At 37.0% G+C, this 13,073-nt stretch overlaps 1 protein-coding gene across 6 annotated transcripts in view; it reads right to left on the reverse strand.

Moving 5' to 3' along the window:
• The window catches only part of FZD3 (frizzled class receptor 3), a 102,284-nt gene that overhangs the window by 11,628 nt on the left and 77,583 nt on the right, over positions 1 to 13,073 (reverse strand). For all 6 annotated transcript variants that reach the window (XM_082402780.1, XM_082402784.1, XM_082402782.1 and 3 more), the window contains one exon: positions 526 to 674. In XM_082402780.1, the coding sequence (XP_082258906.1) occupies positions 526 to 674 (149 nt within the window). The remainder of the gene's footprint in view (positions 1 to 525; positions 675 to 13,073) is intronic.

A 13,073-nucleotide genomic window follows, 5' to 3' on the forward strand; every position in this document is an offset into this window, starting at 1 on the left:
GTACCACATGAGAATGGAATAACATGCTATCTCTTTAAATAATTTATGGTATAACCTGGAAGAACGATGGACAGTTGGAAATGGAAGTCTAATCTAATACCTATGTGACTTCAGCCAAGGCACTTAACCTCTCTGTGCCTCAGTTTTCTCATCTGTAACACTGAGATGATAATACACACCAGTCCTCAGAGAAATGTCAAGAAGATCAAATAAGAATATATATAGAATCATTAATTTGTTTTTAATTTTAAGAAGATTATAATTTGGATTTTTTAAAATAAAGATTGGTCTTCCCTCAAATATTCTGAATTAGTAAGGAATAGGCCTTAAGCCTGGTTCTACTTGGCTATCTTTTCTGAATAAGTTTTTAACTGTGATTTAAGGTTTAATCATAACTGTTGGAAGCTGAGGTTACAATCTTTTTGGAATACTTCCTTCAAATCCAAATTATTTTAACACAGGAAACACAAAAAAATTGCGTAAATGTGAAGTTTGTGAACACCATGATAAGTTACTTCAACTTACTCTTTTTTCCTACGACCATGAAAAAAACTGGCCCATTCAAAGCATGTCTTTTTGCTTCCAACCCAAAAGATGGAAGGAATACCAACTATGAGAGCCATCAGGTATTTCATCAGAAAGACAATCAGGTCTGGACGACTCATTTGAGGAACCTACAAGAAGAGAAAGAAAAATATCTTACATATATAAATAGAATTTTCTATTAAAGGCCATTATAAAATCTTTTAAACAAAATAAATAGTAAAATAATTCTACAAGTCTGATATTTTCACTTACACAGTTCTATAGTTAATTTTCTTGCTGTATGGAAAAGACACACTACTGAAAATTTGACAACAAATTTATGTTCTATACTTTGAGTTCTATAGTCTTATTAGCTCATATTGGATACCTTCTAAAGAAAAAGATTACTAATATAGAAAATAAACCATGAATAGGAATAGAGGCTCAAATAATACCTATATTCTTCTTGGCCAATTTCGCTCATCCTATCATTGGTCATCACAATATACAATTAGGAAAGTGTTAATCTTTCCCCCCCATTTTATTAATTTCTGTTTTTATATTTAATATGCTCCTCCTTCTACCTACTTTCATGTTTACTTTGCTGGCTGTTTTCAAGCTTCCTCGTTAACCTATGAGTGAGTTTTTTAGTTTCTATTCAGATGAGTTTTTTTAAAACTTCTCTTTATTGTTGATTTCAAGTTTAGTTACTGTGGTCATAGAATGTGGTCTATTTGATTCTGGTTACCTTAAATTTTGGGGACTTCTTTTGTGATTTAGGACACAGTCCATTTTTTAAAGTATTCCTTGTGTGCTCAAAAATAATGCTTACTCTCTATTTGTTGGGTACAAAATTTTCTATATGTATTAGATCAACTTTATTAGTTGTGTTGTTCAAATCTTCTATATAGGCATCCTCAGAGATATTGTAAGTCTAGTTCCAGACCACCACAATAAAGCAAATACCACAATAATGTGAGTCATGGGGATAATTTTGTTTCCCAGTGCATATAAAAGTTATGTTTACACTATAATGTAGTTGAATAAGTATGCGATATTTACTCATAAGTGTCTAAATAACAATGTTCATACCTTAATTAAAAAATACTTTATTGCTAAAAAATGCCAACCATCACTTGAGCCTTCAGTGAGTTGTACTCTTTTTGTGTGGAGGGTCTCGCCTCGGTGTTGAAGGCTGCTGGCTGATCAGGGTGGGTGGCTGCTGAAGGCTGGGTGGCCATGACAATTTCTTAAAATAAGACCACAGTGAAGTGTGCCTCATCCATTGACTCTTCCTTTCATGAACAATTTCTCTGTAGCAGGCAATGCTGTTTGATAGCATTTACCCAAAGTAGAACTTCTTTCAAAACTGGAGCTAATCCTCTCAAACCCTGCCACTGCTTTATCAACTAAGTTTATATAATATTCTAAATCCTCTGTTGTCATTTCAACAATCTTCACAGCATCTTCACCAGGAGTAGATTCCACCTTGAGAAATCAGTTTGTTCATGGTCACCCATAAAAAGCAACTCCTCATCCATTAAAGTTTTATCATGAGATTGTAGCAATTTAGTCACATCTTTAAGGCTGCACTTCTAATTCTAGTTCTCTTGCTACTTCCACTATATCTGCAGTTACTTCCTCCACTGAAGTCTTAAAGCCCTCCAAGTCATCCATGAGGGTTGAAATCAACTTCTTTCAAACTCCTGTTAATGTTGATATTTTGACCTCTTCCCATGAATCATGAATGTTCTTAATGGCATCCAGAATGGTGAATCCTTTCCAGAAGGTTTTCAATTGACTTTGCCCAGGTCCATCAGAGGAATCACTATCTATGGCAGCTATAGCCTCAAACAGTGTAATTTCTTATGGGAATTCCCTGGTGGTCCAGTGGCTAGAACTTGGTGCTTTCACTGCAGTGGCCTGGGTTCAATCCCTGGTAGGGGAACTAAGATCCCACAAGCTGAGCAGCGTGTGACAAAAAACAAAACAAAACAGTGTATTTCTTAAATAATAAAGACTTGAAAGTTGAAATTACTCCTTGATCTGTGGGCTGCAGAGTGGATGTTGGGTAGGCAGGCATGAAAACAACATTAATCTTGTACATCTCCATCAGAGCACTTGGGTGACCAGATACATTGTCAATAAGCAGTAACATTTTCAAAGGAATCTTTTCTTTTCTGAGCAGTAGATCTCAACAGTGGGCTTCAGTAAACCATGTTGTAAACAGTTGTGTTGTCATCCAGACTTTGTTTTTCCATTTAGAGAGCACAGGCAGAGTAGATTTAGCATAATTCAGAATGGTAAATGAACATTAGCTTCAACTTAAAACTCACCAGCTACATTAGCCCCTAACAAGAGAGACACCCTGTCCTTTGAAGCTCTCAAGCCAGGCACTGACTTCTCCCCTCTAGCTATGAAAGTCCTGGTGGCACCCTCTTCCGATATAAGACTTTCATCTACATTGAAAATCTGTTGTTCAGTGCAGCCACCTTCATGAATTATCTTAGCTAGGTCTTTTGGATAACTTGCTGCAGCTTCCACATCAGCACTTGCTGCTTCACCTTGCACTTTTATGTTATAGAGATGGCCTCTTTCCTTAAATCTCATGAATCAATGTCTGCTAGCTTCAAACTTTTCTTCTGCAGCTTCCTCATCTCTCGGCCTTCATAGAATTGAAGAGAGTTAAGGCCTTGCTCTGGACTAGGCTTTGGTTTAAGGGAATGTTGTGGCTGGTTTGACCTTCTATCCAGACCACTAAAACTTTCTTTATATTGGCAATAAGGCTGTTCCACTTTCTTATCATTAGTGTGTTCACTGGAATAGCACTTTTAATTTCCTTCGAGAACTTTCCCTTTGCATTCATAACTTGGCTAACTGTTTGGTTCAAGAGGCCTAACTTTTCCCCTGTTTCGACTTTCAACATGCCTTCCTCAATAAGCTTGATCATTTCTAGCTTTTCATTTCAAGTGAGAGATGTGCAACTCTCCCTTTCACTTGAACCCTTACAGACCATTGTAAGGTTAGCTGGCCTGATTTCAATATTGTTGTGTCTAAGCTAATAGGGAGGTCCAAGGAGAGCCTTTTTTTTTTTTTTCTATTTTTTTTAAATTGTATTTTTTTTTTAATATATATACTTATTTATTTATTTATTTATTATTTATTTTTGGTTGCGTTGGGTCTTCATTTCTGTTCGAGGGCTTTCTCTAGTTGTGGCAAGCGGGGGCCACTCTTCATCGCTGTGCGCGGGCCTCTCACTATCGCGGCCTCTCTTGTTGCGGAGCACAGGCTCCAGACGCGCAGGCTCAGTAGTTGTGGCTCACGGGCCTAGTTGCTCCGCGGCATGTGGGATCTTCCCAGACCAGGGCTCGAACCCGTGTCCCGTGCACTGGCAGGCAGATTCTCAACCACTGCGCCACCAGGGAAGCCCCGGAGAGCCTTTTATATGCACATGGAAACCAAAAAATTTGTGTGACTTGTTTTATTGTGATATTTGCTTTATTGCAGTGGTCCAGAACCAAACCTGCAATATCTCTGAGGTATGTCTGTAATGTGAGAATTACCAAAATGTGACATAGAGACAGGAAGTGAGCAAATGCTGTTGGAAAAATGGTACCAATAGACTTGCTCAACACAGGGCTGCCACAAACCTTCAATTTGTAAAAAATGCAGTATCTGCAAAGCACAATAAAGCGAAGTGCAATAAAACGAGGTACACATGTTTTCTTGACTAATTTTCTGTTTACCTATCCATTTTAATAGAGGTATGCTAAACTGTGGGCTCATCAGTTTTCCTTCTAATCCTGTCATGTTTCTCTTTTAAGCCTATGTTAGGCATTATATAAATGCTCTAGCTGCCCAATTTACTTTTTTAGTGCTCTTCACCTTTAACAGTATTTTATGTGACGTTAATATTGCCACATCAGCTTTTTACTTCATCATACCAGCACATCTTCAAGGTGTATCTTTTCCTATTTACCAATGTATTTCTTTCAAGTCTGTTTGGGTTATACTGCTGCTTTTAAACAATATATAGTTTACTCCTTCTAAAGTATAAACTCCATGAGGAGTTTTTTTCCCCAATGGTTTTATCCCCAGAGCCTAGACCAGTGTCTGGCACATAGTTAAGTGCCCAATAAATACTCACATACATTACAATATATACTTATACTTCATTTTATGAGAAAAAAATTACACTGAAAATTATTCAGCACTGCTAGAGACTGGTTCAAGATGGCAGAGTAGAAGGACGTGCACTCACTCCCTCTTGCGAGAGCACCAGAATCACAACTAACTGCTGAACAATCATCGACAGGAAGAAACTGGAAATCACCAAAAAAGATACCTCACATCCAAAGACAAAGGAGAAGCCACAATGAGATACTAGGAGGGGCGCAATCACAATAAAATCGAATCCCATAACTGCTGGGTGGGTGATTCACAAACTGGAGAACACTTATACCACAGAAGTCCACTCACTGGAGTGAAGGTTCTCAGCCCCACGTCAGGCTTCCCAACCTGGGGGTCCGGCAACGGGAGGAGGAATTCCTAAAGAATCAGACTTTGAAGGCTAGTGGGATTTGATTGTAGGACTTCAACAGGACTGGGGAAAACAGAGACTCCACTCTGGGAGGGCACACACAAAGTAGTGTGCACTTCGGGACCCAGGGGAAGGAGCAGTGACCCCAGGGGAGACTGAATCAGACCTAACTGCTAGTGTTGGAGGGTCTCCTGCAGAGGCAGGGGGTGGCTGTGTCTCACCATGAGGACAAGGACACTGGCAGCAGAAGTTCTGGGAAGTACTCCTTGGCGTAAGCCCTCCCAGAGTCCGCCATTAGCCCCACCAAAGAGTCAGGTAGGCTCCAGTGTTGGGTCACCTCAGGCCAAACAACCAACAGGGAGGGAACACAGCCCCACCCATCAGGAGACAAGAGGATTAATGTTTTACTGAGCTCTGCCCACCAGAGCAACACCTAGCTCTACCCACCACCAGTCCCTCCCATCAGGAAACTTGCACAAGCCTCTTAGATAGCCTCATCCACCAGAGGGCAGACAGCAGAAGCAAGAAGAACTACAATCCTGCAGCCTGTGGAACAAAAATCACATTCACAGAAAGAAAGACAAGAAGAAAAGGCAGAGGGCTATGTACAAGATGAAGGAACAAGATAAAACCCCAGAAAAACAACTAAATGGAGATACGAAACCTTCCAGATAATAGAATTCAGAATAATGATACTGAAGATGATCCAGGACCTCGGAAAAAGAATGGAGGCAAAGATCGAGAAGATGCAAGAAATGTTTAACAAAGACCTAGAAGAATTAAAGAACAAACACCTCGAAGAATTAAAGAACAAACAAACAGAGATGAACAACACAATAACTGAAATTAAAAATACACTACAAGGAATCAATAGCAGAATAACTGACGCAGAAGAACGGATAAGTGACCTGGAAGACAGAATGGTGGAATTCACTGCTGTGTAACAGAATAAAGAAAAAAGAATGAAAAGAAATGAAGACAGCCTAAGCGACTTCTGGGACAACATTAAATGCAACAACATTCGCATTATAGGGGTCCCAGAAGGAGAAGAGAGAGAGAAAGGACCTGAGAAAATATTTGAAGAGATTATAGTCGAAAACTTCCCTAACATGGGAAAGGAAATAGCCACCCAAGTCCAGGAAGCGCAAGGAGTCCCAGGCAGGATATACCCAAGGAGAAACACGCCGAGACACACAGTAATCAAATTGATAAAAATTAAAGACAAAGAAAAATTATTGAAAGCAACAAGGGAAAAACAACAAATAACATACAAGGGAACTCCCGTAAGGTTAACAGCTGATTTCTCAGCAGAAACTCTACAAGCAAGAAGGGAGTGGCATGATATACTTAAAGTGATGAAAGGAAAGAAACTACAACCAAGATTACTCTACCCGGCAAGGATCTCATTCAGATTCGAAGGAGAAATCAAAAGCTTTACAGACAAGCAAAAGCTAAGAGAATTCAGCATCAAGACCCATATATATATGCTGTCTACAAGAGACCCACTTCAGACCTAGGGACACATACAGACTGAAAGTGAGGGGAGGGAAAAAGATATTCCATGCAAATGGAAATCAAAAGAAAGCTGGAGTAGCAATACTCATATGAGATAAAATAGACTTTAAAATAAAGAATGTTACAAGAGACAAGGAAGGACACTACATAATGATCAAGGGATCAATCCAAGAAGATATAGCAATTATAAATATATATGCACCCAACATAGGAGCACCTCAGTACATAAGGCAACTGCTAACAGCTATAAAAGAGGAAATCAACAGTAACACAATAATAGTGGGGGACTTTAACACCTCACTTACACCAATGGACAGATCATCCAGACAGAAAATTAATAAGGAAACACAAGCTTTAAATGACACAATAGACCAGATAGACTTAATTGATATATATAGGACATTCCATCCAAAAACAGCAGATTACACTTTCTTCTCAAGTGCACACGGAACATTCTCCAGGATAGATCACATCCTGGGTCATAAATCAAGCATCAGTAAATTTAAGAAAATTGAAATCATATCAAGCATCTTTTCTGACCACAACGCTATGAGATTAGAAATGAATTACAGGGAAAAAAACGTAAAAAACACAAACACATGGAGGCTAAACAATATGTTACTAAATAACCAAGAGATCACTGAAGAAATCAAAGAGGAAGTCAAAAAATACCTAGAGACAAATTACAACGAAAACACAACGATCCAAAACCTATGGGATGCAGTAAAAGCAGTTCGAAGAGGAAAGGTTATAGCAGTACAAGCCTACCTCAAGAAACAAGAAAAATCTTAAATAAACAATCTAAACTTACACCTAAAGGAACTAGAGAAAGAAGAACAAACAAAACCCAAAGTTACCAGAAGAAAAGAAATCATAAAGATGAGAGCAGAAATAAATGAAATAGAAACAAAGAAAACCATAGCAAAGATCAATAAAACTAAAAGCTGCTCCTTTTAGAATATAAACAAAATTGATAAACCATTAGCCAGATTCATCAAGAAAAAAAGGGAGAAGACTCAAATCAATAAAATTAGAAATGAAAAAGGAGAAGTTACAACAGACACCACAGAAATACGAAGCATCATAAGAGACTACTACAAGCAACTCTATGCCAATAAAATGGACAACCTGGAAGAAATGGACAAATTCTTAGAAAGGTATAACCTTCCAAGACTGAACCAGGAAGAAATAGAGACTATGAGCAGACCAATCACAAGTAATGAAATTGAAACTGTGATTAAAAATCTTCCAACAAACAAAAGTCCAGGACCAGATGGCTTCACAGGTGAATTCTATCAAACATTTAGAGAAGAGCTAACACCTATCCTTCTCAAACTCTTCCAAAAAATTGCAGGGGAAGGAAAACTCCCAAACTCATTCTATGAGGCCACCATCACCCTGATACCAAAACCAGACAAAGATACTACAAAAGAAGAAAATTACAGACCAATATCACTGATGAATATAGATGCAAAAATCCTCAACAAAATACTAGCAAACAGAATCCAACAACACATTAAAAGGATCATATACCATGATCAAGTGGGATTTATCCCAGGGATGCAAGGATTCTTCAGTATACACAAATCAATCAATGTGATACACCATATTAACAAACTGAAGAATAAAAACCATATGATCATCTCAACAGATGCAGAAAAAGCTTTTGACAAAATTCAACACCCATTTATGATAAAAACTCTCCAGAAAGGGGGCATAGAGGGAACCTACCTCAACATAATAAGGGCCATATACAACAAACCCACAGCAAACATCATTCTCAATGGTGAAAAACTGGAAGCATTTCCTCTAAGATCAGGAACAAGACAAGGATGTCCACTCTCACCACTATTATTCAACATAGTTTTGGAAGTGTTAGCCACAGCAATCAGAGAAGACAAAAAAATAAAAGGAATCCAAATTGGAAAAGAAGAAGTAAAACTGTCACTGTTTGCAGATGACATGATACTATACATAGAGAATCCTAAAGATGCCACCAGAAAACTACTACAGCTAATCAATGAATTTGGTAAAGTTGCAGGATACAAAATTAATGCACAGAAATCTCTTGCATTCCTATACACTAATGATGAAAAATCTGAAACAGAAATTAAGGAAACACTCCCATTTACCACTGCAACAAAAAGAATGAAATACCTAGGAATAAACCTACCTAGGGAGACAAAAGAGCTGTATGCAGAAAAGTATAAGACACTGATGAAAGAAATTAAAGATGATACAAACAGATGGAGAGATACACCATGTTCTTGGATTGGAAGAATCAACATTGTGAAAATGACTATACTACCCAAAGCAATCTACAGATTCAATGCAATCCCTATCAAATTACCAATGGCATTTTTTATGGAACTAGAACAAATCATCTTAAAATTTGTAGGGAGACACAAAAGACCCCAAATAGCCAAAGCAGTCTTGAGGGAAAAAAACGGAGCTGGAGGAATCAGACTCCCTGACTTCAGACTATACTACAAAGCTACAGTAATCAAGACAATATGGTACTGGCACAAAAACAGAAACATAGATCAATGGACCAAGATAGAAAGCCCAGAGATAAACCCACGCACCTATGGTCAACTAATCTATGACAAAGGAGGCAAGGATATACAATGGAGAAAAGACAGTCTCTTCAATAAGTGGTGCTGGGAAAACTGGACAGCTACATGTAAAAGAATGAAATTAGAACACTCCCTAACACTATACACAAAAATAAACTCAAAATGGATTAGAGACCTAAATGTAAGACCGGACACTATAAAACTCTTAGAGGAAAACATAGGAAGAACACTCTTCGACATAAATCACAGAAAGATCTTTTTTGATTCACCTCCTAATGGAAATAAAAACAAAATGGAATGGAAATAAAAACAAAAATAAACAAATGGGACCTAATGAAACTTAAAAGCTTTTGCAAAGCAAAGGAAACTACAAACAAGATGAAAAGACAACCCTCAGAATGGGAGAAAATATTTGCAAATGAATCAGTGGACAAAGGATTAATCTCCAAAATATATAAATAGCTCATGCAGCTCAATATTAAAAAAACAAACAACCCAATCAAAAAATGGGCAGAAGACCTAAATAGACATTTCTCCAAAGAAGACATACAGATGGCCAAGAAGCACATGAAAAGCTGCTCAACATCACTAATTATTAGAGAAATGCAAATCAAAACTACAATGAGGTATCACTTCACACCAGTTACAATGGGCATCATCAGAAAATCTACAAACAACAAATGCTGGAGAGGGTGTGGAGAAAAGGGAACCCCTCTTGCACTGTTTGTTGGTGGGAAGGTAAATTGATACAGCCACTATGGAGAACAGTATGGAGGTTCCTTAAAAACCTAAAAACAGAATTACCATATGACCCAGCAATCCCACTACTGGGCATATACCCAGAGAAAACCATAATTCAAAAGACACATTCACCCCAATGTTCACTGCAGCACTATTTACAATAGCCAGGTCATGGAAGCAACTTAAATGTTCATCAACAGACGAACGGATAAAGAACATGTGGTACATATATACAATAGAATATTACTCAGCCATTAAAAGGAACGAAATTGCATCATTTGTAGAGACATGGATGGATCTAGAGACTGTCATACAGAGTGAAGTAAGTCAGAAAGAGAAAAACAAATATCATATATTAACGCATATATGTGGAACCTAGACAAATGGTACAGATGAACCGGTTTGCAAGGCAGAAATAGAGACACAGATATAGAGAACAAATGTATGGACACCAAGGGGGTAAAGTGGCAGGGGGGTGGTGGTGGTGTGATGAATTGGGAGACTGGGATTGGCATATACTAATATGTATATAATGGAAAACTAATAAGAACCTTCTGTATAAAAAAATAAATAAAATTCTAAAATTCAAAAAAAAACAGTCTAAATGAGCAACAACAGCAAAGGGGACAAGTAAATATGGATTATTTTGCAACCGCTAAAGATCGTAAATATGGAAACTATGTAGCAACTTGGAAAATAGCTTATAGGGTAATGTTACTTGACGTAACCAGGATACATATGTATGCATACACCATGATTCAACTATTTTAAATTATGTTTTCAAAATGAGACAAAAGGAAAACTAAAAACAATATGGTTAGAGAGTGAGATTTTGAGGCTTTCATTTCTTTTTAAAGTTTGCTCTAATGTACTATTTTGTTTGTGCTATAAATAAAAATCAAGGTGGAGTAGTATAAAAAAAAATTATTCAGCACCTCCATCTCCTTGAACAAGATTATGTTCCTAGCACACTTTAGCTACCTATACTCCTTGTTATTATGTTCCAGACATTCAGAACAACCTTTACAAAAAGAACTGGTTTTGTTATTATTATTGTTAATTAACTTTGCCAAAAAGTACACTCCACTCCTGTCTTTGGGGTTCTCTTTTCTTCTTGCTAAAGGATGCCCTTTAGAAATTCTTACAGATAGGGTAAGCCAGAGATAAATTATTTTAGTCTTTCCCCAAAAATGTCTTTATTTTGTCCTCAATCTTGAATGGTGGTTTAGATGGATAAACTCATCATCTCTCAGCATTTTAAAGACATTAGTTCATTATCTTCTAGCTTCTATGGTTGCTGTGGAAAAACTTGTGTAATTGATAATCTTTTTGAGATTTATTTGTTCTCTCTGGTAGCTTTTAAGTTTGTCTCTATCCTTCTGTCTTATAGTTGCAATGAATGTTTCTCATTGTGATTGGTTTTTATTTGTCCTGCTTAGTATGCAGACTGTACTTTTAATCTGAGAACTCAAGTTTTCAATTCTGAAATATTCAGACATTAGCGCTTTAGTTATCACTTCTTAGTCATTCTTATGGCCCCCTGTTCTAGAACTCCCATAAGATGTATATGAAGTCCCTCAACCTAATTTTTTAAATATCTTTTAATGGCATAGTTAGATAACTTTGAGTATTTTATGTCTCTCTACATTCTGCATTCTGGGTGATCTCTTCAGGACAATTTTCCATTTCACTAATTTGCTCTTCAGTCATGTCTACTTTAGAGTTCATTCCATCTATTGACTTAATTCCCATAACTTCATTTCTAAGCTAACTGGTTTTTATATTTGTCTATTCTTATTTCATTTCTGCTAATTTATCATAATTTCTTATTCCTTTAAAGTGGTTTTTATTATTTACCTTTTGAAGAATCCTAAACATACTTGCTTTAAAAATAAGTCTTTAAAAATTTTTTTTATTATTTTTATTTCATCTGGGAGTTAATCCATCTTCTGATTGTTTTTATTGGACGTCTTTCTAGGTTTTGCTTTTTTGTTTCATTGTGCTTTGGAATTTTAGTTTACAGATCTTGCATGAGAGAGTTCTCCCTCGGTCTTTCTCTCTCTCTCACTCCCTCCATATATCTCACCTGTTTCATTCCTTTTCGTCTTCACCAGTACCCATGAGGCCCTAGTTAAAAACCAAGTCTAATATTCTTGACTGCACACTCCAGACATTATCAGGTACTGCAGGTTCAGGTACTGAGTCATTGCAGTTTGGCCCTCCCACATCTCTAGATAAGTATTTTAAGTATTTTTATACTAAATACAGCTTCAGGGAACAGTTGTACCTTTTAAACAACTTCCTTTCATGAGCAGGAGAGTCCCATTTCCAATTCCTACTTTTAACCAGTGCACCTAGTTCTGGTCCTGACTCCCATGTGACACTTTTACCTCCCTATATCCCATAAAAACTGAATGCCCTAGCCACCTCCAGCCACTTCAGAGCTAGATTCTAGTAGCCCCTGTTTTTATCTCTAGTCATCATTTTGCATTTCTACTCTACAAATTAGTTTATTTTGCCTTTTAGCCTGACTCTGTTTAAAATTTTTTCTTATTACATTTTATCTCTAACTGGCACATGATTATAGTTGGACTGGTAAGTTCAAAACATGGAACTTAAACCACAGTCATAACTGGCAGCTAAGGTGTAGTTCCTCTAGGATTTACATAAAAGTCAAACAACAAATATTTATGGACTATCTACTACTCTAAGAATAATGCTATTCAAAAAGCCCCATGAGACTTATAAACAGAAGTAAGGTTTGACAAGTGTTCACATAAGGTTTGACAAGTGTTCATACCAAGCTGATAATCTAGATGAAAATACAAATTAAAGAAACCATAGAATAGTTAAGAACCAAAATTAAGAAGAGTCACTAAAAGCATGATCACCTAATCTATGACAAAGGAGGCAAGAATATACAATGGAGAAAAGATAGTCTCTTCAATAAGTGGTGCTGGGAAAACTGGACAGCTACATGTAAAAGAATGAAATTAGAACATTCTCTAATACCATACACAAAAATAAATCAAAATGGATTAGAGACCTAAATGTAAGACTGGATACTATAAAACTCTTAGAGGAAAACACAGGCAGAACACTCTCTGACATAAATAGCAGCAAGATCTTTTTTGATCCACCTCCAAGGGTAATGAAAATAAAAACAAAAATAAACA

Source organism: Balaenoptera borealis, assembly GCF_965194805.1.
Source record: "Balaenoptera borealis genome assembly, chromosome: 8".
Classification (NCBI taxonomy): domain Eukaryota; kingdom Metazoa; phylum Chordata; class Mammalia; order Artiodactyla; family Balaenopteridae; genus Balaenoptera; species Balaenoptera borealis.